Source organism: Bison bison, unplaced genomic scaffold (assembly GCF_000754665.1).
Source record: "Bison bison bison isolate TAMUID 2011002044 unplaced genomic scaffold, Bison_UMD1.0 scf7180017845482, whole genome shotgun sequence".
Lineage (NCBI taxonomy): Eukaryota > Metazoa > Chordata > Mammalia > Artiodactyla > Bovidae > Bison > Bison bison.
Genome location: NW_011476055.1, coordinates 228,507 through 256,495, shown reverse-complemented (window position 1 = coordinate 256,495; position 27,989 = coordinate 228,507). Strand labels below are relative to the sequence as shown.

Here is a 27,989-nt window from a genome sequence, read left to right as displayed (position 1 = left end):
AACAGTCCTTTCTGCATGGTGTAAAAACGCAATATGCATTCTAAATTTTAAACGTGTTTCCATTGTAGCTGCCTGGTTGTGTTTCCAGTCTGGCTGCTAGGTCGGTGAGGAGCTGCTGTGTGTGCAGAGTGCTGTAGGTCACGAGCCAGAGTCACGCGGTGAAGAGGATGTGTGTGAACCCCGGCTCTGCCACTTGTGTTGACCTTGAACAAGTTAGATGATCTCTCTGAACTTTAGGTTGTCTAAAAAAACAAATGCTAAAATGCTGTCGTGACATCTAAGGCTGGGTCACCCTGGAGCAGAGCCTGGGACAGAAGCCGGGTGCATACAGCTTAGGGGTGCATGTGACCCCAGGGGGCGGAAATGCAGGCCTGAGGGTGGGAAACAGAGAGGACGGGAGGCCAGGAGGAGGACGAGGGAGCCAGATGTCCACGCACACGGCACCCGGTGCTCACTGCCGCCAGCAGCCTGTGAGCGGTCCAGGACAGGAGATGCAGAGCTGTCTGCAAACAGACGGAGATGAACGGGGAGGGGCGGCTCTCCACCCGCGCGGTATCCCGCGGCCACAGCTGACCTCCACAGGCCTCACCGCCTCACCCTCCTGGCTGAGCGGCCGAGTGCAGAGTGCTCCTGTGGGCAGAGATGAGGTGTTCCCGCGGGGCGTTGCAGGCGCCTCCTCACGGGCTCCTCACGCCGTGTGTCACAGCAGGCCTGGTGCTGGACGCCCTGACAGCGGCTGCAGTATAGGGGGACTGAGGACTTGACGTGGTGAGCTAAAGTGTCCTATACGAGAGTAACGTCAACACTAAGTCAACTGCTTAGCACAGGGCTGGACATGTTACAGCAGAGAGTACTTGTTATCACTGGGGAAAAGAAATCTACCAAACTGAAGAGGAATACAATCTAACAGGTAACAGACTTAAAAACAACCAGCAGAGTAAAACAGATGGATGTGCTGAAGTTTCTTATATAAATGGAAGTAACGGGCACTCCAGAAGCTTTTCCTTTCCTAGGTGAAGGGCATGAGGAAGGCTGCAGTAGTTTTACTGGAGTGTAAACACGAGTGGTTCTAGTGGGTCTGGTCCGAGTGAAGAGAAAACACTGTTGCCACAGCAGAGATGGTAGACTCCAGGCAGGATGTGAAGGGGATCACGGGTCTGTTTACGCTGGGCCCTCTGTAAGCCCAGGCCATCTTCCTGGAGACCACTTGCACGGCTCAGATTTCCAAGCGTGCTGATGTGACCCAAGCCTCTCCAGTCCAGACATTTATACCCATGTGGCTGGACCACAGCCACCCTAAAATCAATACATCGAGCGCTCATCTAGTCAGCCTCCCTCCTTCACCCCCATCGTCTCCTCCCTGTTGCCCTGTGTCAATAAATGGCAGTGCAGGAACTTAGCCTCTCTGCTTTCCCCCTTCATCTCTCTCATCACCACTAGTTCCCACCACCAGGACTCACTGCCAGCTCCTGACTCATCTACCTCCTTAAACAACTCTCTCTATTTGGGATTCTACCAAGCCCAGTAGAATCCCCAATTCTACCAGATCCACTCTAATCCAGGCTCTCTCTCACCTGGCTACCAGAACAGTTTCCCACTGGGCTGCTAACTAAATCCCAGTAGTCTCCATGCATCTCCAGAATGGTTCCAGCACATTTTTCTTATAGATTTGCTTATTTTAGTTCATCCCACTGTCTTCCCTTTGTCCAGTGATCAGCACAGGATCTGACCCATGGTACAACTTACTAGATATGAAAGGAGCAAAGAAGACAGGCAGGAGTTACTTTGGGAGCAAGGTTACGACAACAACGAGACGTGGCAGCTTGGGAGTCAGCAGCGTTGGTGGTGGTATGAGGAGATGAAATTACCCATTCTCTTACCTTTATTTCCGTTTTACTGTTTTTGTTTTCCCTTAAGCTACTCTCACTCTTGGCTCATTTTTTCCTGTGTCACCTTTCTTTGGTCTTGGGTGGTGTCTCTATCTTCAACAAATGAAATACAAAGTAAAATACTGATTCATATAGTAGTATAAAGGAATGACCAATCAGTTGTATTATCTAAGACTTGTATGATGCTTTACAATTCATAAATCCCTGTCCTCTAAATTTAAGAAACAGACTTTCAGGAACTATAACTTTTTCTGTTGTTTTGAAAGAAAAAATAGTGGAAATGGTGCTTTATATTCCCACGTGAAGGGTCATGAGAACTAGGAGATGGAGGACTCTGCTTATGATGCTTCAGAACTTGATTTGTGACTGTTAAACATAACGAACTGACTGTAATATTCCCTCCTCACCCCTTTACTTAACATGGGCTTCCCAGGTGGCGCTAGTGGTAAAGAACCCGCCTGCCAATGCAGGAGATGTAAGACATGTGGGTTTGATCCCTGGGTCGGGAAGATCCCCAAGGAATCTTCGTGAAGGAAAGGAAATGGCGACCCACTCCAGTGTTCTTGCCTGGAAAATCCCATGGACAGAGGACCCTGGCGGGCTACAGTCCATGGGGTCACAAAGAGTCGGACACGACTGAAGTGACTTAGCACGCACACACCACTTTACTTGGCCAAATGTTCTCTACCGTTTTCCCCAAGTTCAGCACCGAGTCCTGCGCTGCAACAAGCTGCACCCACAGGGGGCTTTTTCTAACTTAGCTGTCTCCTTCCTCCCTCCAGTGGGGCAGACGTGCACCCACTGTCCCCCGTTCCCTTGCTTCTCACCACTCACAGCTCTTACATGCACATGCACAGAGACATGGACATTCAGCCTTATTTCAGAACAAAGACTTATATGGAAATTGGTATTTAAAATTTTTAAGTAATTGCACTTTTGGACTGCAAGGAGATCCAACCAGTCCATTCTAAAGGAGATCAGCCCTGGGTGTTCTTTGGAAGGAATGATGCTAAAGCTGAAACTCCAGTACTTTGGCCACCTCATGCGAAGAGTTGACTCATTGGAAAAGACTCTGATGCTGGGAGGGATTGGGGGCAGGAGGAAAAGGGGATGATAGAGGATGAGATGGCTGGATGGCATCACTTACTCGATGGACGTGAGTTTGAGTGAACTCCGGGAGTTGGTGATGGACAGGGAGGCCTGGCGTGCTGCAATTCATGGGGTCGCAAAGAGTCACACACAACTGAGCAACTGAACTGAACTGCACTTTTTTTTTTTATTTTATTTTATTTTTAAACTTTACATAATTGTATTAGTTTTGCCAACTATCAAAATGAATCCACCACAGGTATACATGTGTTCCCCATCCTGAACCCTCCTCCCTCCCCATACCATCCCTCTGGGTCGTCCCAGTGCACTAGCCCCAAGCATCCAGTATCGTGCATCGAACCTGGACTGGCATCTCGTTTCATACATGATATTTTACATGTTTCAATGCCATTCTCCCAAATCTTCCCACCCTCTCCCTCTCCCACAGAGTCCATAAGACTGTTCTATTCATCAGTGTCTCTTTTGCTGTCTCATACACAGGGTTATTGTTACCCTCTTTCTAAATTCCATATATATGCGTTAGTATACTGTATTGGTATTTTTTGAATTGCACTTTTGAAATTGTAAAGTATTGTTGGTACAGCTGTTTCAGGATTTTTTTTTTTTTATGTGTAGAGAGAGTAATCCTTTGTTCTTATTCCTTCTACTGTTATTATTTTAATAAAAATTAAAACCAATGAAATTGTTCATACTTTGAACAGGGAGCAGTTACACTGATATTTGAAAACAATTTGACTCTTGACATGTATTTCCCAAAGATGACCTCACTGTTTCCAGCAGAAGGAGAGAAAATTGTTGGATTAATTTTTATGAAGTAGCCTCTTTTTCAGTTAACCAATAACAAGAAGAAATTGATAACTGATATGTTGGGGAAATTGGTCATATTTTAAACTTTTTTACTCTTTCTTCAACTATGTTTCAGAAGTGAACACCCACTTGCTCAGCTCTACTGCCATTCAATCATGGAGCATCATCATTTTGATCAGTGCCTGATGATCCTTAATAGTCCTGTAAGTACCTAGTTTATGGTTGTGGACTTTCAAAAGAGAGTTTATAAATTCAGTTTTATTTTTAGTTTTGGATTTATTCCCAGCATCATAAATTCTTGAGCATGCTTTATTCCTTTTTGGGTAAGAAAGGCAAAGCCAAAACATTTGAGATCTTCACAGCCTTACTTCTCTAGAAACCAAAACTGTCTTAATGTTGCCTGATAAGGAAAAACTGGTTACTTACCTCAGTTTGGTTATTCCAAATTAGAAACAAACAAAACTAGTATTTTATGGTTCTCTGTTAGTTCTGTCTTTGTTTTTGTCAAATGATGTGGTTTATACTGCTCTCAAATGTCTTTCACAGGCAATACCTTTTCCTCTTTTTCTTGAAACTTCTGACCACTAATAAACATTTCTGTTAAGGAATAAAGTTATTCAGTGCTGGCTAAATGAATATCGGTGTAAGAAAGCATGTGATATGCTATGCCAGTCATATTTATGTTAAGGAAAATATTAAAATGATACACACCAAAATATTCACAATGGCTGTCTCTGTCTACTTAAATTATTAGCTTTTTTATTTTCTGATTTGGACTTGTTCATTATTCGCATTATCCATTGTATGCACATATTACGTTTATAATAAGAAAAAAAATGAAAGTTGTAGACTCTTATGTTGAAAAATCACAATGTGTGGTATATAATTTTAAAGCAATTTTATCTCCATCTCTTTACATTTGCCCACTGGGTTCGTTCTTCCCTGAGCCCTAGAAAACTTAAGAGGCTTATGACTTTTGTGGTGACTCTTTTTAAGTCAAAGCTTTCTAGTTAACCGCTTTACATCACAAAATACAGCATAGTTTTCAAGTTAGAAACCAGAACGTTCAGTCCTGTGGAATAGTACAGATTTTGGACTTGATTTAAAGCTTCGGGTCCTCTCTTCCTGCCCTGGTTGGCCTCTTCTGTCCCTCCTTAGGCTTCTTTTGACACCTTCCTTACCCTCGTCCCCACGTCCTGGAGAACAGGAAAGAAGAGGGCCCGGAACACTCAGCAGACTGGTGCTCTTATGCCTTTCCCCCTCTCTGTGCCTCATAGGTGTCTAAAACAGGTTCTCTTCTTATGAGTAAGTCCATGATCGTGGCCATGCGCCCTAACTGTGGGCTTTTCCACTGAAGTCCCCCTTAATACTCGTGGTCACCTCTCTCCAGTGTATCGCCTTATGACTTCCTCCTCAGCTCCTGGAACTCTGAGTAGTGACTTTCATCTCCTTCCTGCTGTGGTTCCTTGGCCCTCTTTGCGGTCCTCTTGAAAAGGACAGGACTTAAAGGGACCTAATGCGTCCAAAACTTAGAAGAGGCAGGCCATCCTGAATGGAAGCAACCTCTCCTTCCTACTCAATCAGAGGGTCTGGCCAGCTTGGGTCTTGCCTTTTCAATTTTCCAGACGGGAATCAGACATGCGTGCACTGTAGTCCCAACCCACCCACCCAACTCCAGGAGACACAGTGACTGCAGGCTGCTCTCTCTTACTTGAGGCAAGAGGAATGCCGTCCTGCCTCAGTGTGGGTGAAGGGCTAAGAGTTATGTGGCCAGTTCTGGCACCTCCTTGTAAATTCTGCACATGCTCTAGTACAGACTGTCTGCTACAGATGTGACTTTTAACAAGAATTAGTGTGTGACTGGGAGGTAGAGGGATGATGTCGGTAAAACGTACAAATTGTACTGTTTCGTGCACAAGTTCTCTTGGGTTAGGTGTCAGAACTATGGGAGCTGAATTTCAGCCTTCAGAAAGAAAGGAAGAAACGCTGTGCTTGGCTCCTGCCCATGCAGCCCTTTCCGTCATTACAGGAGTCCTGGAAGTGGGCACTTGCCCCGAGAGGCACGCCCTCGCCCTGGACTGCGCTGGGCCGGGGGAGGGGGGCTGCTCATCCCCCAGTGCCTCCCGTGATTCAGCCCCGCTGTCTCCGCAGTCCAGTTCTATGTGCACTGCCCTGGGCCTCCATAAACCAGCATTTCCATTCCATTGTTTTTGTGCTGCTTTAGTGTCCTCAGAGGCAGCTGCCAGCCTTGTGAGCCTGGCCTGTCCAAGTTACCTTCAGATGTCCTAATTCTTGGTTTGTTTTGCGCTCTGGTTTAAAAGTTGCATAGGCTTTGAGTGGTCTCCCCCAGTACTGTTTTTCCCATACACCATGTTATTTTTTTAGTGTGTGGTTTTTCTGAACGGAGACTTGTCAGGAATGTCTATGTTGAATGATAGCAGAAACATCTGTACCTTCGTTGGAGTTTGCTGTCTTTGCCCTTCAGCTCAAACTTCATTTTTAATATCCTATTTAGTTTTAAGAAAATGTGCTTAACCTTTTTCTTAAAAAGCATATTGTACAGTATTCCTATCACACTGCTCTCTGTTATCAGATGACATAACTTACTATGTAATATAACATAAAAGGAATCTTGCTGTATATATGGCTGGCCTCATATTATAAGACCCATCTCTACATTCTCTCTTTGTAAGCTCCAATACATAAGAATTTATAGCTTTTGCTCGTGGAAGGGAAAATTAAAATATAATACCAAAAGACATTTCTACTTTTTCATTTAACATAGTCTTATCTTAAATAAAAGTATCAGAACCTATCTTCTGAACAGTACTGTTTTGTCCAGAATCTAAAGTGATTTAATATTTAAAACTAGTATTTCTTGTATAATCATAGATTATTAATTAGACGTATATCACAGTTTTGGCAACTAGTTATCCTCTAACCAATGTCTGACCCCAGCTCAGCAGTTTTCTCTTCAGAGCAAATCCTTTGCCTCCACACTCTATTTCTAAGCTTCTGGGTTTTTTTTCCCTCAGCGCTAAGGTTTAGGAAGCACATCTGACTCAATTTACAGATGTTGTTTTGAGTATAGTCTGAGTACCCAAAGTATGTTTTACTTCATTCAAGATCGGTGAGTCACTGTGCTTTAAATTACAGGCAAGAAATTTTAAAAATGGTTACATAGCAAAAACTTTAGATAATTTGCACATGGATTAGCCATCTTTGAGATTCTCCTTATAGATGTTTCAAGCTCTTCCTTTCTTGAGGAGGCACATATCACTCATGCCCGCTACCCATCCATACCGCACACGTTCCTAAGAATAAACACTCTTCTCAATAAGAAGTTAAAAAATATAAATCTGCACCAGAAATGTTATTGGATTTGTTACAGAAGCCAGAGAAATGATTTTTAAAATAATCATTTACAGTTTCATCCCTCTGTTCTTCACATCTATTAATATAGATGTTGATTTTTCAAAGTTTTACTTGTTGTCAGATTTAGCAGTTAACTTGCCCAAAGGAAAAAGGTATATAGTCATTAACTTTTGGACCTGGACTAAAGCCAAGAAGTACAAGAGTTGGAAAAACATGCTTACTTTGGTCAATGAACCATCATGAAGCTGTTTTTTCCTCAAATGACAAGGTGGTGGGGTGGGTGCATCAAGGGGAAACATTACTTCATGGTATTGACTTGTGTAAGTAGATGTCCTCTGTCTTCCTGAGTTCAGAATGTGTGTAAGAGATATGACTATAGTTTCAGATTTTGTTCTTAGCAGCAACATCTCCAAGTGGAGGGCTTATGATGGTTTTCTTTTTTATAAAGGGCAATCAGATTCTCAGTGGCCTCTCCATTGAAGAATATAAGACCACCCTGAAGATAATCAAGCAAGCTATTTTAGCTACAGACCTAGCACTGTACATAAAGTAAGTTTTAAGACATATCTTGATAAATAGATTTTGGATGTGTTTGCATAGTTTCCAACTTTAAAAACTGCCATTGGGATATTTTTAGATTATAAAAACCAATGTCCTGGCAAAGCTGTTTATCAAACTATGGAGCAGTTTGTTAAACAGGACACCAGAAAAGTCTACTTAATGCTAGAAATGACAGAATACAGAATTATTTCTGACATTTGTCTTTGAAGCTCTGCACAAAGCAGATAACCATCTCAAGGTCATTCTAAGCTTGGCTGGCCAATCTAAAGAATAGAATAATGCCCTCTATAAAGGGCACCTGCTTTTCCTTCTGTCCCTCACTCCCCAATGTCTGACCATTTCACAGTCCCTTAAACTGTTATCCAAGCCCATGTGGGCAGGAAAAGGAGTTGAGTGCCAAACAAGTAAATCTTGTTTCTTTTTATTGGATTTTGGCAGATGAAGAGTATTAATGTAGAACCTTATAATTAATGAAGTTAACGACTTAAGAATTAAAGTATGCATTAGAGTGTATCGGTGACGTAGGTGTGCGTTTGCATAACTAAACTTACTTTCTAAAAGAAAGGAAGGATGTTGCTGGGTTTGGGCAGCAGTTTGTTTCCCACGCAGAGACTGAGCTCTCTGCTGCCTGTGTGGGGGTGAGGGCAGAGCGGCATTCACGCTCACGGGATTTCCTGGGAGCAAGGGCCTCTCCCCAGCTGTACACAGATGCACACTGTGGTTTTAGCCACTCTTGAGAAGTAAAAACAAACAGAACAGGCACACAAAACCACATACCAGATAGCCACTACTGTACATCTAAAAGTGACTTACGTCCGAAAGAGTCTGTTTCCTTGGACTTTGGAGCACTTTAAAGTTAATTAGGGTAAAAAAAATACATATTGTAAATTTCAGCTCAAAATGACTGCAGGATAAAGACTGTCAAGTTACCAATAATTTGAAAAGTACCTGAAACCACAAAGACTTCCTGACCTTTTCAAGCCACAAGGGTCTCCCCTCTGGATCCTTCTGAAACCTCTTTTCATCTTGGTACTCAGTCACAGACAGGCACTTTTGTTATGCAAGTTTCTCTTACGAGTGTCCTGTGACTTTGACTAGTTTAAATGCTATGAAAAGAACTCATGTCTCGGCATTTTCCAAGATGCTTATCCATGTTGAGCACACGGAGGTGTTCACTATACAGTGAGCAAACATCAGTTTATACTGGGTCTTTCTTTGCTTCAGAAGAACTTCACAGCTTTATACTAAGATATATTTTGGTATACAGTAAAAAATTATGTGAATGAGACGTATAAAATTAAATTGAAACCATAGAGATCTTGCACCATATGCAAAATTTCTTAAATCATTCTCAGCACCAGATTTGATGAAACTCACATTGTTTCATTTTCTTAAATCATATTCAGGAATTGAAATTTCTATTACTTGTGACCTTAGTTAAAAGTGAGTTAAGATTTAATATTTCAACCAAAGAATATGGTAGAAGAGAGGAAAGTAAGGTGTTCAAGATTTTTATATGATTCTTATATTGGTATATATTCTGATTTATAAGAATATATGTAACAATATAAGATTCTTATTTGAGAAGAACCACTAGAGATTCTTTTCCCTGAAATTTTACTTGATGAGCCTTTGTTGACCAAAAAGATAAGAGCTTAGGGGACTCATCATAACTACCAAATATTTTTCTTTATTTTAAAGGAGACGAGGAGAATTTTTTGAACTTATAATGAAAAATCAATTCAATTTGGAAGATCCTCATCAAAAGGAGTTGTTTTTGTAAGTAGGATTACTATCCTTAAAGCTGGCTTTGCTATCCAATTAATTTTATTGCAATTATTTGTTACAATGTGATAATCTTAGAGGCTGTCAGAATTCTTACAGATGTTATACAAAGGGCTAAATAGGAGTATTTATTTGAAAATAAATGCATTTACAAATTCAAAAGAGTAAGTTACTCTTTTTGTCCTAGAAGGACCTTTAAATGTGGTAGAGTGTCATACAAGGCTGTAGAGTTCCCTTGTTCACACTCACAGTTCTTTTGACTGGAAGACCTGAAAATGGCATCCTGAAGACTGCTGGAGCAAGAACACGACTGTTAAGTGTTTACTTCTCTTACGTGATGGCAGAGCAGCAGTCAGACCTTCAGTTCAGTTGGCTGCTCAGTTGTGTGACTCCATGGACTGCAACTCCCTGAGCTTGCTTCCCTATCCATCACCAGGCTTCCCTGTCCATCACCAACTCCCAGAGCTTGCTCAAACTCTATCAAGTCAGTGATGCCATCCAACCATCTCATGCTCTGTCATCCCCTCCTCCTGCCTTCAGTCCTTCCCAGCATCAGGGTCTTTTCCAGGGAGTCAGTTGTTCACATCAGGTGGCCAAAGTATTGTAGCTTCAGCTTCAACATCAGTCCTTCCAATGAACACCCAGGACTGATCTCCTTTAGGATGGACTGGTTGGATCTCCTTGCAGTCCAAGGGACTCTCAAGAGCCTTCTCCAACACCACAGTTCAAAAGCATCAATTCTTTGGTGCTCAGCCTTCTTCACAGTCCAACTCTCACATCCATACACTACTGGCAAAAAAACATAGCTTTGACTAAATGGACTTTTGTCAGCAAAGTAATATCTCTGCTTTTCATATGCTATGTAGGTTTGTCATAGCTTTTCTTTCAAGGAGCAAAGGTCTTTTAATTTCATGGCTGCAGTGATTTTGGAGCCCAGGAAAATAAAGTCTTTCACTGTTTGTATTGTTTCCCCATCTATTTGCCATGAAGTGACAGGACTGGATGCCATGATCTTCATTTTTTGAATGTTGAGTTTTAAGCCAGCTTTTTCACTCTCCTCTTTCATCTTCATCAAGAGGCTCTTTAGTTTCTCTTTGCTTTCTGCCATAAGGGTGGTATCATCTGCATATCTGAGGTTATTGATATTTCTCCCAGCAATCTTGGTTCCAGCTTGTGCTTTAACCAGCCCAGCATTTTGCATTATGTACTCTGCATATAAGTTAAATAAGTAGGGTTACAATATACAGCCTTGACATACTCCCTTACAAATTTGGAACCAGTCTGTTGTTCCATGTCCCTTTTTAACTGTTGCTTCTGGACCTGCATACAGGCTTCTCAGGAGGCAGGTAGGTGGTCTGGCATTCCCATGTCTTGAAGAATTTTCCACAGTTTGTTGTGATCACACAGTCAAAGGCTTTAGCAGAATGCCTTAGTAGTCAATGAAGCAGAAGTAGTTGTTTTTCTGGAATTCTCTTGCTTTTTCTATGATCCAACAGATGTTGGCAAGTTGGTCTCTGGTTCCTCTGCCTTTTCTAAATCCAGCTTGAACATCTGGAAGTTCTTGGTTCACATACTTGAAGCCTGGCTTGGAGACTTTTGAGCATTACTTTACTAGCGTGTGAGATGAGTGCAATTGTGCGGTAGTTTGAACATTCTTTGGCATTGTCTTTCTTTGGGACTGGAATGAAAACTGACCTTTTCCAGTCCTGTGGCCACTGCTGAGTTTTCTGAATTTGTTGGCATACTGAGTGCAGTACATTCACAGCATCATCATTTGGGATTTGAAATAGCTCAACTGGAATTCCATCCCCTCTACTAGCTTTGTCCATAGTGATGCTTCCTAAGGCCCACCTGACTTCACACTTCAGGATGTCTGTCTCTGGGTGAATGATCACACTGTTGTGGTTATCTGGGTCATTAAGATTCTTTTTGTATAGTTCTTCTGTGTATTCTTGCCACTTCTTCTTAATATCTTCTGCTTCTGTTAGGTCCATACCATTTCTGTCCTTTATTGAGCCCACCTTTGCATGAAATGTTCCCTTGGTATCTCTTAATTTTCTTGAAGAGACCTCTAGTCTTTCCCATTCTCTTGTTTTCATCTATTTCTTTGCATTGATCACTGAGGAAGGCTTTCTTATTTCTCTTTGCTATTCTTTGGAACTCTGCATTCAAATGGGTATATCTTTCTTTTTCTCCTTTGCCTTTTGCTTCTTTTCTTCTCTCAGCTATTTGTAAGGCCTCCTCAGACAGCCACTTTGCCTCTTGCATTTCTTTCTTGGGGATGGTTTGGATCACTGTCTCCTGTACAGTGTTACAAACCTCCATCCACAGTTCTTCAGGCCTCTGTCAGATCTAATCCCTTGAGTCTATTTGTTACCTCCACGATATAATGAATGGTGAGGGATTTGATTTAGGTCATACATGAATGGTCTAATGGTTTTCCCTACTTTCTTAAATGTAAATCTGAATTTTGCAATAAGGAGTTCATGATCTGAGCCACAGTCAGCTCCTGGTCTTGTTTTTGCTGACTGTATAGAGCTTCTTCATCTTGGGCTGCAAAGAATATAATCAGTCTGATTTCATTATTGACCATCTAGTGATGTTCATGTGTACAGTCATCTTGTGTTGCTGGAAGAGGGTGTTTGCTAAGACCAGTACGTTCTCTTGGGAAAACTCTGTTAGCCTTTGCCCTGCTTCATTTTGTACTCTAATGCCAAACTTGCCTGTTAATCCAGATATCCCCTAACTTCCTACTTTTACATTCCAGTCCCCTATGATGAAAAGGACATCTTTTTTTGGTGTTAGTTGTAGAGTCAGAGCTTCAGGGTTCTGTTTTTCCTCAGCTGTTGTCCCTGTCCCTCCCTCCCATCCTTTGCTATTTCTATCACTGCCTTTACCGTGACAAGAACTAGACCATTAAAAAATAACTAAGTGAATAATAAAGACAGAAGTGGTAATAAGACTGAGGACAGTGCTCTACTACAATTTTATAACTAACATCTCTTTAGATAGATAGGTGTCATTTCACATGCAAACAAACATACACATGTCCAGCTGTCTGTTCACACAAATGTCATGCTTCATGTAAGAGCCTCAACATGTTTTTTAGAGCAATGCCTTAGACAAGTATACACACACTACTGCAATCTGTGACCAGTTTTTCCCAATAACAAAAATGGAATCCAACCTCAATTCCAAGTCTGTGCCACCGTTTTCACTGCTATACTCTCCTAACTTCTGACCTCTTGCAGAGAAGCACTCAGTACACCTAGCACTCAGGTTGCCTCTTCCACTATTCACTGTCCAGACACTGCATGGTCTTCTTTGGGGGAGACAGTTTGCATTGGCAAGCATTATTGGAATCCTTCATGATTAAACATTTCTCTGGTGTACTCATTACCTGCGATAAGAATTGGTATAAGAGAGTCTGAGGCCAAAAACCATTTTCTTTGTGGCCTAATATGGTTAGGGAAGATGTACTTTTATTTAGATTGTCCTCTGATTGCAGCCATGAAATTAAAAGATGCTTACTCCTTGGAAGGAAAGTTATGACCAACCTAGATAGCATATTTAAAAGCAGAGACATTACTTTGCCAACAAAGGTCTGTCTAGTCAAGGCTATAGTTTTTCCAGTGGTCATGTATGGATGTGAGAGTTGGACTGTGAAGAAGGCTGAGCGCCAAAGAATTGATGCTTTTGAACTGTAGTTGTTGGAGAAGACTCTTGAGAGTCCCTTGGACTGCAAGGAGATCCAACCATTCCATTCTAAAGGAGATCAGTCCTGGGTGTTCTTTGGAAGGAACGATGCTAAAGCTGAAACTCCAGTACTTTGGCCACATCATGCGAAGAGTTGACTCATTGGAAAAGACTCTGATGCTGGGAGAGATTGGGGGCAGGAGGAGAAGGGGATGACAGAGGATGAGATGGCTGGATGGCATCACCAACTCGATGGACATGAGTTTGAGTGAACTCCAGGAGTTGGTGATGGACAGTGAGACCTGGCGTGCTGCGATTCATGGGGTCGCAAAGAGTCGGACACGACTGAGCGACTGAACTGAAGAGGTACAAGTGACGCAGTCCTTTACCTTGAGTGTTTCTATATGTGACAGTGATGGCCTTTTTGCCTATGTCTTCAAACAGATTGAAAGAATTAGATGGCAGGTATTTAGACCTGACATGGAAAAACACTACCCCAAAGAGAAACCACTTCCATGCAGTAGTCACGGTACTGAGTTCTAGAGCACCTTGTCACAGCCCCCAGAGTCCAACATGGTTTTCAGCTTCTCTAACAAGAGAAGGAGTAAAGAGCACCATCTCCTTTCATTTCCCTCTTCTCTCCAGCAGGTACTGTTCAATAATTTAAAGACTTTTCACATAGGAGCCACGACGTGTGCTGAGTGAACTAGGATGACCCATCACAGTCCTTGCTGTCATGGGGATTTTATCAATAGGATAGTTGATGTTTCACAGTTAATTATTAGTAATCAATGTGTTTTCACCACACTGTCACTGAGAATGGAAGGCCAAAGTAAAAAAAATAATAATAGCAGGCAAGTTTTTGCTCAGAGGTTAGTAATTTCTCTCCTTCTGCTAATCTGGAGATACAACAAGGCAGTTTGAGGGCGAATTCCAGTGGTTCACTGGGTAACCAAAACAACTGACACTGTGATACCATTGTATCAGTTCTGCTTCTATATAAATTCTATTTCGGTTTCTTTAGTCTTTGTAAACTGCCATCTCTGGAGTTTATGGGGTTTTAATTTAACTTTTTATCAGTAACTAACTACTTACTAAGGTTTATAGTCACATAAAGGTAAACAGGAGTATTGGACCTCTTTTTCCTTAACAGAGCGATGCTGATGACAGCTTGTGATCTTTCTGCAATTACAAAACCCTGGCCTATTCAACAACGGGTATGTTGTTTAGTGATGAAAAAGTAGTAATTAAAAGTCAAAGGATGTGATGATTTGAGAGAATAGCATTGAAACATGTATATTACCATATGTGAAACAGATCGCCAGCCCAGGTTTGATGCATGAGACAGGGTGCTCAGGGCTGGTGCACTGGGATGACCCAGAGGCATGGGATAGGGAGGGAGGTGGGAGGGGGGTTCAGGATGGGGAACATATGTATACCCGTGGCTAATTCATGTCAATGTATGGCAAAACCAATACAGTATTGTAAAGTAATTAGTCTCCAATTAAAATAAATAAATACAAATTTTTTTTAAGTCAAAGTATGAAAAACCTTTACTCTTAAATGTAGCTTTTAAAGTACTTGGGAAACTTTTAATCTAAACTTTAAGTAGTATTAATAGCAGATAATTGGACATAAACACTTTTCTTTTTTAGAACACTTGTTATGACTTAATAATTATTAACACAGCAAAAACCTAGCTGTTGATAAAGTTTAATTCCAGTACTGTTTTTAGCTCAGTTTTTTTTTTTTTTAAGCACATCCCTTTAATAGTCTTAATAATTAGAAGACACAAACTCCATTTTCTTGGAGTGAGCCTACTAGGCTGTACTTCAACTCTAAATAGGCATTAACAAGTAGAACTTAAACATTTCTAGTGCTCATAAATATAGGACATATTGATATAAGATATGCAGAAGGTGCTAATTAGAGCCCGGGGTCAGGTGGCTAGAAATATATCGTCTCTCCAAATAAGTCAGTGCCGTAGCCTTGTGCTGAGGCATAAAGGCCGTAGGCTAAACATAAGGGGAGTGGGGGGTGTACACGCGATGATGTGTATATTGTGTTTGTTTTCTGAGACTGCATTGTCAATCCTAAATGTACTACCTGAGATTATTGACAGTTGCTGCTGGTCACAACTATGGGATACATAGTCATGGAGCCCAGGAATGACAGGCTCTCGTCTCCTGAACCACGTGCTGACAAGACAATATCAGGAACGCACTCTCCAGGTGCCAAAGATGACATGCCATAAGCACGCGAGAAATGTCTCTACAGACCTTCCTGCTCCATAATAAGTAACGCTACATGCCCATTTCAAAACAGGAAAGAGAATGGACGAGGAAAGAATTTCTTTCTTTCTCTTTCTTTTGAATCAGACTCTGAAAACATAGTGCAGTGAAGCTGGGGTCCAGACAAAAAGCAGCACTATAAAGCCGCTATAATTAAAACAGTTTGGAATTGGTATCAGACCTGTGGACACAATAGGACACCGAGAACTGCATAGAACACTTACATAATTAAGATAGCATTGCAAATAACTGGGGGAAAGACAGACTTTACTAAATAATGTTAGGATGGTTTTCCCATCTTCCATAGCCAGATGGCAAAAAATGAAACTGGATCTATTCTGCATACTTAAATTCCAAATGGACCATAGAGCTCAGTGTAGACAATTAAACCATACAAGTAAAAACATTTGTGGATTCTTTTATAACTGAGGAGTGAAAAAACTTTCCTAATTACGGCTCCATATGCAGAAACAATAAAGACTGACAAATTTGATTACATGAAAATAAAAAATTAAGAAAACTTTTTTGCATGACAAAGACACAATAAGCAAAAACAGACAATGCTGCTGCTGCTAAGTCGCTTCAGTCGTGTCCGACTCTGTGCGACCCCATAGACGGCAGCCCACCAGGCTCCCCCGTCCCTGGGATTCTCCAGGCAAGAACACTGGAGTGGGTTGCCATTTCCTTCTCCAATGCATGAAAGTGAAAAGTGAAAGTGAAGTTGCTCAGGCATGTCTGCCTCTTAGCAACCCCATGGACTGCAGCCTACCAGGCTCCTCCGTCCATGGGATTTTCCATGCAAGAGTACTGGAGTGGGGTGCCATTACCTTCTCCGAACAATGAGGAATAGGTAAAAATATTTACAACTTTTATCTGATAGCTAATATCCATAATATCAAAGAACTTCTTAAACATAAACTGATTGACCTTAAGTATAGAAGGAAAAAACTAGGTGTATAAAATGTTTTCCATGAGAAACCAAGAAACTACACTGGTTTGACAGTGGTCGATACACGTCCCCACAGCTCCGACGTGCCTGTTCACTCGCCCACGCCCTCCCCTACTGGCTGCTGTTTTAAAGTTTGCCCTTCCTTCCCCAAATTTGGATTTTTATTACAGATCTAAAGCTCTTTCAATTTTATACTGATTAAATCAGTACTGCAGTATTTGATTAACCAAGCTTCTGCAGATTTTGTGATTCTTGGGACTTTTTTGAGGTAAGAAACACATCTTTATTTATTCATTTCCTTCCCAGTGATTCTTCTCCCAGCATTCTTCTGCCATACGCCCTTAGGAATTTTTTAAAATAGAAAATTTCGGCTTTCTTAAAAAAAAAAAAAGAAAACAGCTAACAATCCTACTGGAAAATGGGCCAAGATTTGAACAAAAAGTTGATAGAGAAAGAAATGCGAATGGCTCTTACTCATTTGAAAAGGTCTCAGAACCTCAATCACAAGGAAAGATGCAAATTAAAACTGTACTGACACAAAATGACTTGTCCAGAATCTCATAACAGCATTATTCCCAATAGTCAGAAACTAGAAACATCCACATGTCCCTCAACAGGAGAGTGGATACATGCATTGCAGCGCACTGCCTCACACAGTGCCGCTCTGCTCAACAGTAGAAGGAAGCTGACGCCGACGCAGGCAACGCCATGGACAAGTCTCACCAACAGTATATATCCAGTGAAAGCAGCCGGACGCAAAAGAACACGTACTGTGATTCATTTATGTCGCTTTCTAGAAAAGGCAAAACTAATCAGTGGTGAAGGAAATGAGGATAGTGGCTGAGTGGGGAGGAAGCAAAGCAGCAAAGCAAAGCAAAGCAAAGTCTCCGGTGACTCACGGAGAAGGGCCTGAGGGCAACTTCTGGGTGATATAAACACTGTTTCTTGGTTGGGGTATGTGTTAACCTAGTCACATGCATTTGTGACTGCAGACCCATGATCTATGCAATTCACTGAAAAAAAAAAAACACTAAGACACCATTTCTCAACTGTCTGATTGGCAAACATTTAAAGATTTTACAGCATACTCTGTTGGGGAAGCTGTGGGAAAACAAGAAATGCAAAATATTGTAACTGTTTGGAAGTATATGATTACACATACTCATTTACTATTACTTCTAGGAATCTTATCTCAAAGATATACTGGCAAGAATATAAAAATACATTTACATAGACTATTCATTTTAGTGCTGTTGGTCATAGCAAAGACAAGAAATAGCCCAAGTGTTCATTAATATGGTACTAAGTAAACTGTAGTATTTATTTATATGATGAAGTCTCTGCAACAGTAAAAAGAAAGGAGCACTTTCTGTATACTACTATGGGGTGATTTCAAAGATATAAGTAAAAAAGAAAAAACAAGGAAGAGAAAATGGGTATGGTATGCTACCATTTATCTGAGAAGGCAATGGAATATGAATGTATGTACTTATATTTGCATATAGTTTTAAAAAGCAGGATTAACTGTTAAAAAGTTAATGATTTCCCATGGGGAAGGAAGGAATAAGATTGAGGGAACAGAGATATAAGGTAGAGTTGCTTGCATGTACTTGTTTTGTAGATTTAATTTAGGAACCATGTAAATTGTGTTTATAAAGTTGAACTTTAAAAAAATCACATAACCTGGGAAGCAAAATGCAACAATGTGATTTTGGTTGCAAAACCACACTGAGGGGGACAGTTTTATTCCAAGAGATTTAAAACCGTTACTTGACCATGTAACTCCAGTCGATGTACACTAAGAAGAACAACAGCAAACCATTAAAGCTGTTTTTCAGTAATCATATTAGGGGAAATTTTGTATATATATTCAGTCACCATAGTGGATGATGTGGGTAAAAGCAAATGAGAAATTATATTGATATTGTTGAGAGGTAGGATTTTTAGTGTGAGTAGAAAGATAGAAATCCAAGATGGATAAGGTTTTGCAGAAATCCTATAGTCCTGATTTGAATAGGAATTACTATATGAACTTACATTGTGTAAGCTCCATTCATTAAAAGGGCTTAAAAATAACCAACACCCTGGTAGAAATGAACGAGCCTTGTGCCCTGATTGAAGTTTCTAAATACCTCAGTTTAAAAGAATGAGGACTCCATGAAGAAATGGCTGATTGCCCGTTCCAAAACAGGAAATATACAAGATGAGCTAAGAACATCTTGTAATAGCAGAAAGCAAGAACTATCAAAGACTGATAAAGCCGTGTCAGAAGAGCAAAGAAGCCAACTCAGTTGGCCAAAATGGAACAATGTGGGTGGGCATCAGTAAGGACTGAAATACATTAAATATGTTTAAATCCAAAGTTCAAAATAATAATAAAAATAATAAAGCCTTCTTTAGTCATGTTTGTTGGATGCTTGAGAACTGAGTTATTATTTTTTTCCAATGGTAATTATAATAGAGAAAATCAAGTTATTTCTCCTTTATTTATACAAATTATACTTCAGGGTAACTAAAAATTGATGTGGGGGACTTACTCTATTTCAGCTATAAAGAAAAAGGGAATGATTGCTTTGTATATTACTTTTTGCAGCCTCTAAATTAATGGATCCAGGCAAAGCTCATGAAGGACTGTTAATATCACAAAGAGAGGCGACCAGGCATTCCATTGTCAGAAGTACATGGCACAGCCTGAGAAACAGTCGTAGCAAAAAAAAAAAAAAAAAAACTCAATCGAATCAAGTGTCTAGATCTCATTACTGGTGTATGGAAATACAGGGAACAGAGAAACATTAAATTTCATTATGGAAACACAATCAGCAAAATCCAGACAACAGGAAACTACCGGAGGAACAACGCAGTTTATTCAACAGCAGTCAAAATCATAAGGACATTTTTTAAAAAGAGAGACGAAGAGGAATTGGTAGACTGAAAGAAACCTAAGAGGCATGGCAGTCAGCCTCAGTATAAGGACCTACCTGATCCTGTGTTTCCCACAGCGCCTGGTATAACCGGTGCTTAATATCTCACTGATTATGCGTATGGATGGGCACACAGTGCTTTCTTCCCACTACTGCGGAGGCCGAAATAACATGTTGCTCTTTTCTCTGAGTTATAGATTACAGACTCTAGCCTTTGTGATTAGGTACACATTACAATAAAGTATTTACTGTTACTGCTTTATTCTAATTTTACTGATGTGGTTAAAAGCCACAGATTTGATGGGTTTTATTATCTTCATTTAAAGTCTGTTTTACTGAGTGATATGCCTTTAATTACCCACACTTAGTCTGTTATTGATTTCAGATAGCAGAACTTGTTGCCACTGAATTTTTTGACCAAGGAGATAGAGAGAGGAAAGAACTCAACATAGAGCCCGCTGTAAGTATGAGACCTTGTTGGGAGGAATTATTCATATACATGTTTTTGTTGTAGATTCCTTTTTGTGCTTCTATGAGATTTTAGGAAGACAATTTCTCATCTTTTTATAAAGTCCTTTTTCTTACCTGAAGAATTAAACATGTTTGTTACAGAAAACATGCAAATAACAAAGGACAGAAAAGACTCTGAGTTATCAAATCATACCTGCTTTTTGTAATTTTTTCCATTTATGTATCATAAGCCACTTTGCATTCTAACAGATGCTCTGTCCTATATGCCATTTATAACGGTTACATGAAATAGTGCATGCATGCTCAGGCATGTCCAACTCCTTGTGACCCCATGCTTTGTAGACTGCCAGGCTCCCCTGTCCATGGGATTTGCCCAAGAATACTGGAGTGGGTTGCCATTTCCTCCTCCAGGGGATCTTCCCAACCCAGGTATCAAACCCACGTCTCCTGAGTCTCCTGCATTGGCAGGTGGATTCTTTATCACTGAGAAGTGGTAAGCCCCACATGAAACAGATGCAGCTATTATTTACTGTTTGGTATAATTTTGTAGAGTTTACTATTACAAACAGCACTTTGATAAACAGCTGTTGTTGTTAAATATTTGTATACTGCATTTTTTGCTCAGGGTAGGTAGAGAATCTCGAATACAAGAAGATTCTTCTCAACCAATGAAGTTTTTCCTGAAATGGATGAGTTTTTCCTGGAAGTGGTGCATAGGGTCATTCTTTTACTCAAATGAACATTTATTGAGCCCACATTAAATGGGCCATGGTTACAAGATGCCCCTCCTCTGGTACCATTGCCTCTGCTTTACTCTTTAGCCTCATCTGGGCACACCCTATGTCTCATTCGTCTTTTGCAATTATTTAGTCTCCTAGACATAGTAGTCGGAGCTTCCCTGGTGGCTCAGTGGTAAAGAATTCTCCTGCAGTGCAGGAGACACAGGTTTGATCCCTGTGTCAAGATCCCCTGGAAAAGGAAATGAGAACCTGCTCCAATATTCTTGCTTGGACAACCCCATGGACAGAGGAGCATGGTGGGCAATAGTCCATGGGGTCACAAAGAGTCAGACGTGACTTAGTAACTAAACACACACACAGTAATAGGCTTGTTAGAAGCTCGGAATCCTCTCAGAAAATGGTGGGTAGCAGAGTGATGGTCACAGCTAACAGAGAATCTGCTTCATTTTAAATGAGCACTGAGACAGACTCTTTGCTCCCCTCAGAGGTGCTGGCTTTGTCTTATGTCATCATGAGCTCCTGAGAATAAGCAACAGTGATATCTGCGTTCTTTTCACTCAGAGAGCTCTCTGTGTGAACTGAGTTGTAATCGACTGTGGCCTCAGTGGCGTCTTTCACAAAGCTGAGAGTGTTTGATTCCACATCAGTAGACAATTAGAAAGCGTGTCTGTTTTCCAGATACATGTCAGCAGTGGACTCTAGGTCAGTGCCTAACTCTAGGTCACCAGTTGATCTGAGGTCAGTGATCAGTTCTGGTTCTGGGGGTCACGCAGGGACAGTCACAGCCCCAGTGAACGAGAGAGAGAGGACCAGGGCCTTCTTGAGCATGGTTTGGTGCAGGGGGGTAGGAGCCTCCAGAAGGTGAAGAGGCGGTAGGCAGGTATCTGGCCTTCCTCAGCTAACCCAGGGAATCATCGTTTAAGAGCCAACTTGTAGTGCATTAAGTAAATCAGATCTGTGTATGTGTGTTTCTGTGTTTTCAGGATCTAATGAACCGGGAGAAGAAAAACAAAATCCCAAGTATGCAAGTTGGATTCATAGATGCCATCTGCTTGCAACTGTATGAGGTATTTACTATGAAAACTACTAGACTTTTGACAGTGTTATGAAGTAAATTGAAGCAATGAACATCAGGCACGTTTTTTTTTCCTTCTTAATCAAGAAACTAGAAGTAAAATAATCAGGACATTTCTTTTACTAATGAACATGCTGTTTGTACTGAACAAGGAACACATTTTATATTTACTATTTCTCAAAAATGTCAATTCATTGATGTATATCTAGTGAGTACCTACTGCATGCTAGGCTCCAGCAAATTCATGTAGCGAATGCTGAGAAAAAGTATGTGCCAGTGCTACACTCAAAGGAAGTATATTCTGCATACTCTATGTTAGCATATTCTTTTTAAGACTAAATTTTGGCCTAAATAAGGAAAAACAGTTATCTAACTTCTTCTCATAGGATGACTTTACTACTGTTAAGAAAATTTTTATGAGGATTACAGGAAGGCAGCTAGGAAAATATTGCAGGTTCCCATTTTCATATACTTGTTAGTTTGGGTTTTTTAAATTATTCTCCCTAACATATCCAACTGACTAGTTTAGATGCTATGCCCCAAATACAGAAAGTAGATGCTGTCCTCGTCTTTATACATTTAAATAGGAAACTGTCTTTAAGTATTTGGGGAAAAAAACATTTATCATAGGAGGAATCATAGACTGCCAAGACCAGAAGAAAGGCTAGAAATGTTTTAATCCAGACATTTCACAGATTCAGTCATTGAATCTGTAAAACGTCCATCTTCCAGGGAGATGGAATGCTTGTCCCAACTAGGTAGGTAGTGGGAGAACTGTGTTTAGAGTTCAGTTCTCAGCCTGGGCCCAGGGTTCTAGCCATCAGATGAATTGAAGAAAGAAGCTGTGGCTGATGAGGAAAAAGGAGGGAGGGATAGGAGAGACAGCAGAAGAAAACAGGATGAAAGAACGCGTGTGAGGCCCCGGCACCACCTTCTGCCCTCCCTTCTCGGCAAGCTGGCTGTTTACTGCTGTGCAGAAGCCTCCCCAGCAGCGTCTCCAGCACCTCCCAACAGTCATCCTTTCTGTAACAAATGCCTTCCTTATGGACTGGATTAAGAGTTCCTCAGCTGCAGATACTAATGTCTCTCTCCATTTTTTCCCCATGCCCATAAATACAGTCAAATCACCCATTATAATGGTGATTATAATTTCATCCTTCTACATTTCCTATTCATTTTATTTTAATCTACAGTTAAATTCTATGTGATATAGACAGACATTTTTACTATTATTACAGAAGTTATAGGTTCTTATAGAAAAATCAGAATAATAGAGAAGTGAAAAGATAAAATCACTTATAATTCTACTACTGTTATTTTAGTGCATATTCTTTATGACATTTTCATATATTTTTCATTTAACAAAAATTGCTCTTTGCAATCCATAATAGAATGTACATCTTTCTGTTTCAAATGTGTTTTCTATGACAGCTTTAATGGCTGCAGAATAGTAACACAATATTTCTAACCCTGCTGTTGGGTATTTAAGGCAATGTTTGTCTATGACACAGACATCTACAGTGAATGTTCTTGTAAGCTAAATATTTATGGAACTATAGTTGGTAAATAATAATGCCATATAGAGTTTAATCTTTATTATAATCTTGGATAAAAATTTAATGTATATTGGATAAAATTATTTTATAGAAAATCACAAAAACTAAGCATCCCCCCATGAAGTCAACACTTAGAGAGAACCATCTGTAGTACATAAAAGCAAATGGATTCTTTCTCTACAGAGCCAATTCCACACAGATCTGTCTTCACTGCTTAATAATGTTATGTTGAAATGTGTGCATTTCCTCTCTGTCTCAGCATGTGTTGCCCGTCTGTATAGCTTAAGAGGAGTCATTCATAAATGATCTGTGATCACAGCTCTGTGAGAACCCCAGCAGTGGGTCTGCTTGGGAAGTGAGTGTGTGATGTGACCCTCTGGGACAAGCCTGGGGAGAGGGCTTATTTCCCGGTACCATCTAGTCACCGGCTTTCTTCCTCTCTCTTTAGGCCTTGACCCATGTGTCGGAGGACTGTTTCCCTTTGCTGGACGGCTGCAGAAAGAACAGGCAGAAATGGCAGGCTCTTGCAGAACAGCAGGAGAAGACACTGATCAATGGTGAAAGCAGCCAGACCAAGCGGAACTGAGAGACCTATTCATGCAGAGCTGAAGTTGACAGATGGTGTCTTCTGCAGTATGCCTAGTTTTGCTATATACTGTACAGATTTGGTTGTATACTTTGCCACTGCTGTATTTTTATTTTTGCACAATTTTTGACAGCGTAGCATGAAATGTTTTTAGAGGACTATTGCATATTTTCTGTACATTTGTTTTATGCCACTGAACTGAGATTATCAACGACACCCACTCTTAGCACGTGAATAAGAGCACTGTTTGTAATATTTTGTGTACTGCAAGGTACAAGTTGCATTCTTGCACAGAGGCTAATTTTGGGTTTGTTTTTTTTTTTTTTTCTGGGGATTTTAAATAATTGGTTTTGTGTTTTCTGAATTATCAATCTTTCAAGAATGTTTAGAATCTTTTCTTTCTTAAAAATAGTCTAGGAGCAAACTGAATATATTCTGTGACATTTAAAACCTTCATAGAATAGAAAAAAGTGTTGACTTTTAAAGCTTGTTGGATTTTAAAAGGAATTGGCTATATTTTTCAACACTGTATTACCTTAACGAAAGAAAGTTAAAACTCTAAACAAATGGAAAGTACTATAAGGCAGTATTGTAAAGAAAAGGCATTACTTAATTAATTTGGTTTTTCTGTTGTTAGAGAACAGGCAAGAGAGAGGTTTCTTATTTCAGTGCAATACATCTCCCCAAAGGCTACCCATAAATGCTCACTTCGACCTAACAGACCTGGTAGAGAGCAGGAGGAGCCTGGGAAGAAGACCCAGCCCCTGAGTCTCGAGGGATGAGCCTGCTGCAGAAATGGAGCGGCCAGGACAGCCGTCAGGGAAGAGAACGCTCCACCGGAGGACACCCTGACAGTCAGGGGGTCACACACTGAGCTTCCTTTTCGTTCACCTCACGAGTCATCGTTATAAGTCAACACTTTAAAACACAAGCGATCATGGGCGCACAGGCCTGAAATGAGCTGTGACCACTCAGGATAAGAGGGTATGCACCCTAAACTGGCCCCTGAGCTCGTACTTGGTGGGATTTACTTCTCATAACTTTTAGTCCATTTAGAAAATGCTAATGTTTTCTTAGAACTTGAGCTTATTTAATTGTATTCCCACTGTACATATGTGCCCCTAAAGACACTGGTATTCCATATAAGAGAAGTAGATAACGAATTGAGAAACTGGTTCCAGAAAAGAAAATCTGCTCTAAACGTGCAGTAATGTTTGGACTTGGGGAAGAATAGGAAGACAGGCGTTTCACCTGTTCACGTCCCTCCACATCCCTGAAAAAAGTTTCTGAGTTTCTAGCACTGGTTTGGATAGGAAAGCTCTTGGGGATATGATAATGCAGCATTCTAAAAGAATTTTCACTAAAACATATTTTCCATTTATATATATTTTTTCCCTAAACATCCTAAAATTCAACATATAAGTTTTGAAAATTCTAAGTGTGTATATGTATCTTGACATTAATTTTATTTTTACTCTTCAGTTAAAAAACAAAACAAAACATATTGTATTGCCATCATTTTGTAGTGGTAAGGGAGAGTCTAGAAGGCTATCAGTTGTTTAATGCAGTATGTATTACTGTTGTAACACTTGTAGCTTCAGCATGTTATTCTGTTTTTAAGTCATACACATGAGATCTGAGAGTTTGCCTCTTGGTGGCACTGGTATGTAACTTACACAGACTGTCACTAACATAACATATCTTCATACCAGGATATGCCTATGCATGCATACACAATTCCTTAGTACCAAAAAATCGTTTGAAGAATAGCAGTCTTTTCAGTAACCTATCTTTTTACCATACACATTGTGATTTAACAGTTATGCGAAAATCTGTAATCAAATATTTCAGCAGTTTGTTCAAGGCCTCTCATGTATGTCATTACAACTTTTACATACACAGTAGACTATGTATAGAGAATTTGTATGTATGTCATTTTAACAAGTAATATGATATATTTAGAAATTCTTGGCGTACTTTTAGATAATGGCTTATTTTACCTTACTAGTTTAGAAACTGAAAGAAGTTGGGCAATGCCATACCTATTTTATCTTCGGGTATTTTAGTTCATACAGAAGAGTGCTTCTTGAAGCCTGGTTAGTTGGTTCAAATACTTTTTAACTTTTAGGAAAATCATTCCATACATGGATTAATACCTGGTACATGGACACAAATTCTTATGTGAATATTTCCTTTCCAGTATCCTCTCAAGTTGGGGGAAAAAATGCATATATGTATATGTATTTTTTTTCTCTCACCCTACCCTATATTTATATTACCTGTAACTAGCAAGAAATTGTTCTAGATTAGTTTGCTGTTGTTCTAGCTGAGTAACATGATACCATTTCATTTCAATTTTCAGCCCCAGAAGTCCCCACTACTTTGCTAAGTTGTGAATGATGTCTGTAAGATTGCCTGCCCGGCCTTATACACTCACAGGAGTGGCCTTTGCCAGTCACTAACCCGTGTGAACTCGAGTTTCAGTGTCATAACTGCTGTGAGCGTGAACCAGTTGTGCCGCTGAAGGAGTTGTGTTTGGGCTAAGCCTTCCCTGCAAGGGGGATGTCGCAGAGGACAGCTCCTGTGTCAGAGCTGGTGGGCCCTGGAGACCACTGTCGGAAAGGAGATGGCGGGCCCCAAAGCAAGGTGTCGAATCCCATATGTTATTTCCTATGTTGAGTTTCCAAGACTGGGGAGAAAAAAAAAAAAGTACATTTCTTTGGCTCCTAGTGCAGATCATTAGTTGTATGAGATTTAGAGCTCTCTCAGCACCTCGCCTCAAGGTACAAACGCCACCGATCTCCTTACTACAAGTAACAGTTTCCTCCCACGGGAGTGTTGGAGATGAGAAAGTGTATGACAGCGTACTGGAAATAATGGGTTGCAAGAGGAAACGGGTCACAGATATATTCTCACCTAGCTGTGAAGTGCCTTTATTTTCAGCACAGAGCACAAATGTCAGACCAACTCCAATTTGATGTTCTGTTTCCCTGTGTTTTCCATCAGATTGTACTCCTAAAACTTTACAGGCCATCAGAAGAAATGCTGTTTGTTTTGTTTTACAAGCTTGATTTAAGATGGGATAGGAGGGAAGAGTATAATTGCTCTCCTCACCTAGGAATAATTATAGTTAAAACAAGGTAGTATAACGCAGTGCTCAGCATCCGACATGCCTCAGTCCACCTTTTACTGAGTTCCTGCCACATGTCAGGTACTGCAGTCCACAGTGGAGACCACGCAGCGACCTCATAAGAGACTCACCAGCTTCTGCTTCTGGCGATTTAATGTGAAAATATAGGGTACAGTTATCACTTTCACTTATATGTATTATACAGTTTTTCAAGGACCTTCTTTACCTGGAACTTATTAAGAATCCGTCAGTGAACATCCTGTCTTCCTATAAGTATGCATCACTTAGCCTGTTGATAGCTTAAAGAACACCTTATGTTAAGTATGGAGTCATATATTCCACCGTATAGATTATTTTTCCATATACTAGCCAGGTAGAGATTACTCAAGAGTTCTCTCAGACTGTTAAACCGCACACGGTTTTGGACCCCTTCTGCTCCACCGCAGGGAGCGAGGAAGAAAGTATTAAAGCTCACTTTGCCCTTCCCATATGCTTCTCAAAAGCCTATGTAAACATGTCTTAATGAATGTTGTTGAAAGCCATGTAAATAGTTAAAAACATAAATTTCTAATACAGTTTAAGGGAAGAAAAAGCTTATGAATCATCACTAGCCACTTAATATCTATTTCTTATACCTTTTCAATACATTTGAACAAATATATAGTTTCTAGCACTATTTTTATACTAGAATAAACAGTTATTACTATGTATATTATGTTTAGCATTTAAGTCATTTTAAATAATTGTGAATGTTGGTTTCTTGTCTTTCGTCTTCCCCACCATGAAAACCATTTCATATGACTTTGACAAAATCACTTTAAAAGAACACTTACCCACCTATGATGCCAATGATCAGGGTGGTTTTTCCATTGTGCAGACTCATCACTTGTCAGCTGTTTCCTCATTTTGCCATGCTGCGTAAAAATAAAAAAAAAGGATTAACAAGTAAGTATGAGCACTGTGTCATTCTTACAGGACTTTGAATTTTAGGTGAGAAGAATGGGCCCAAGAGTTTGAGTGACTTTAATCCAGCTAACCTGTGGTCCT

General features: G+C 40.3%; 1 protein-coding gene across 1 annotated transcript in view; it reads left to right on the top strand.

Moving 5' to 3' along the window:
• Nucleotides 1–27,891, top strand: part of PDE5A (phosphodiesterase 5A, cGMP-specific) — a 128,748-nt gene extending 100,857 nt beyond the window's left edge. The window contains exons 14-20 of the mRNA XM_010835012.1: nt 3,922–4,009; nt 7,630–7,730; nt 9,444–9,521; nt 14,377–14,440; nt 19,770–19,844; nt 21,579–21,662; nt 23,675–27,891. Coding sequence (XP_010833314.1) covers nt 3,922–4,009; nt 7,630–7,730; nt 9,444–9,521; nt 14,377–14,440; nt 19,770–19,844; nt 21,579–21,662; nt 23,675–23,812 — 628 coding nt within the window. The 3' untranslated portion in view covers nt 23,813–27,891. The remainder of the gene's footprint in view (nt 1–3,921; nt 4,010–7,629; nt 7,731–9,443; nt 9,522–14,376; nt 14,441–19,769; nt 19,845–21,578; nt 21,663–23,674) is intronic.
• Nucleotides 27,892–27,989: the final 98 nt, after the last annotated feature.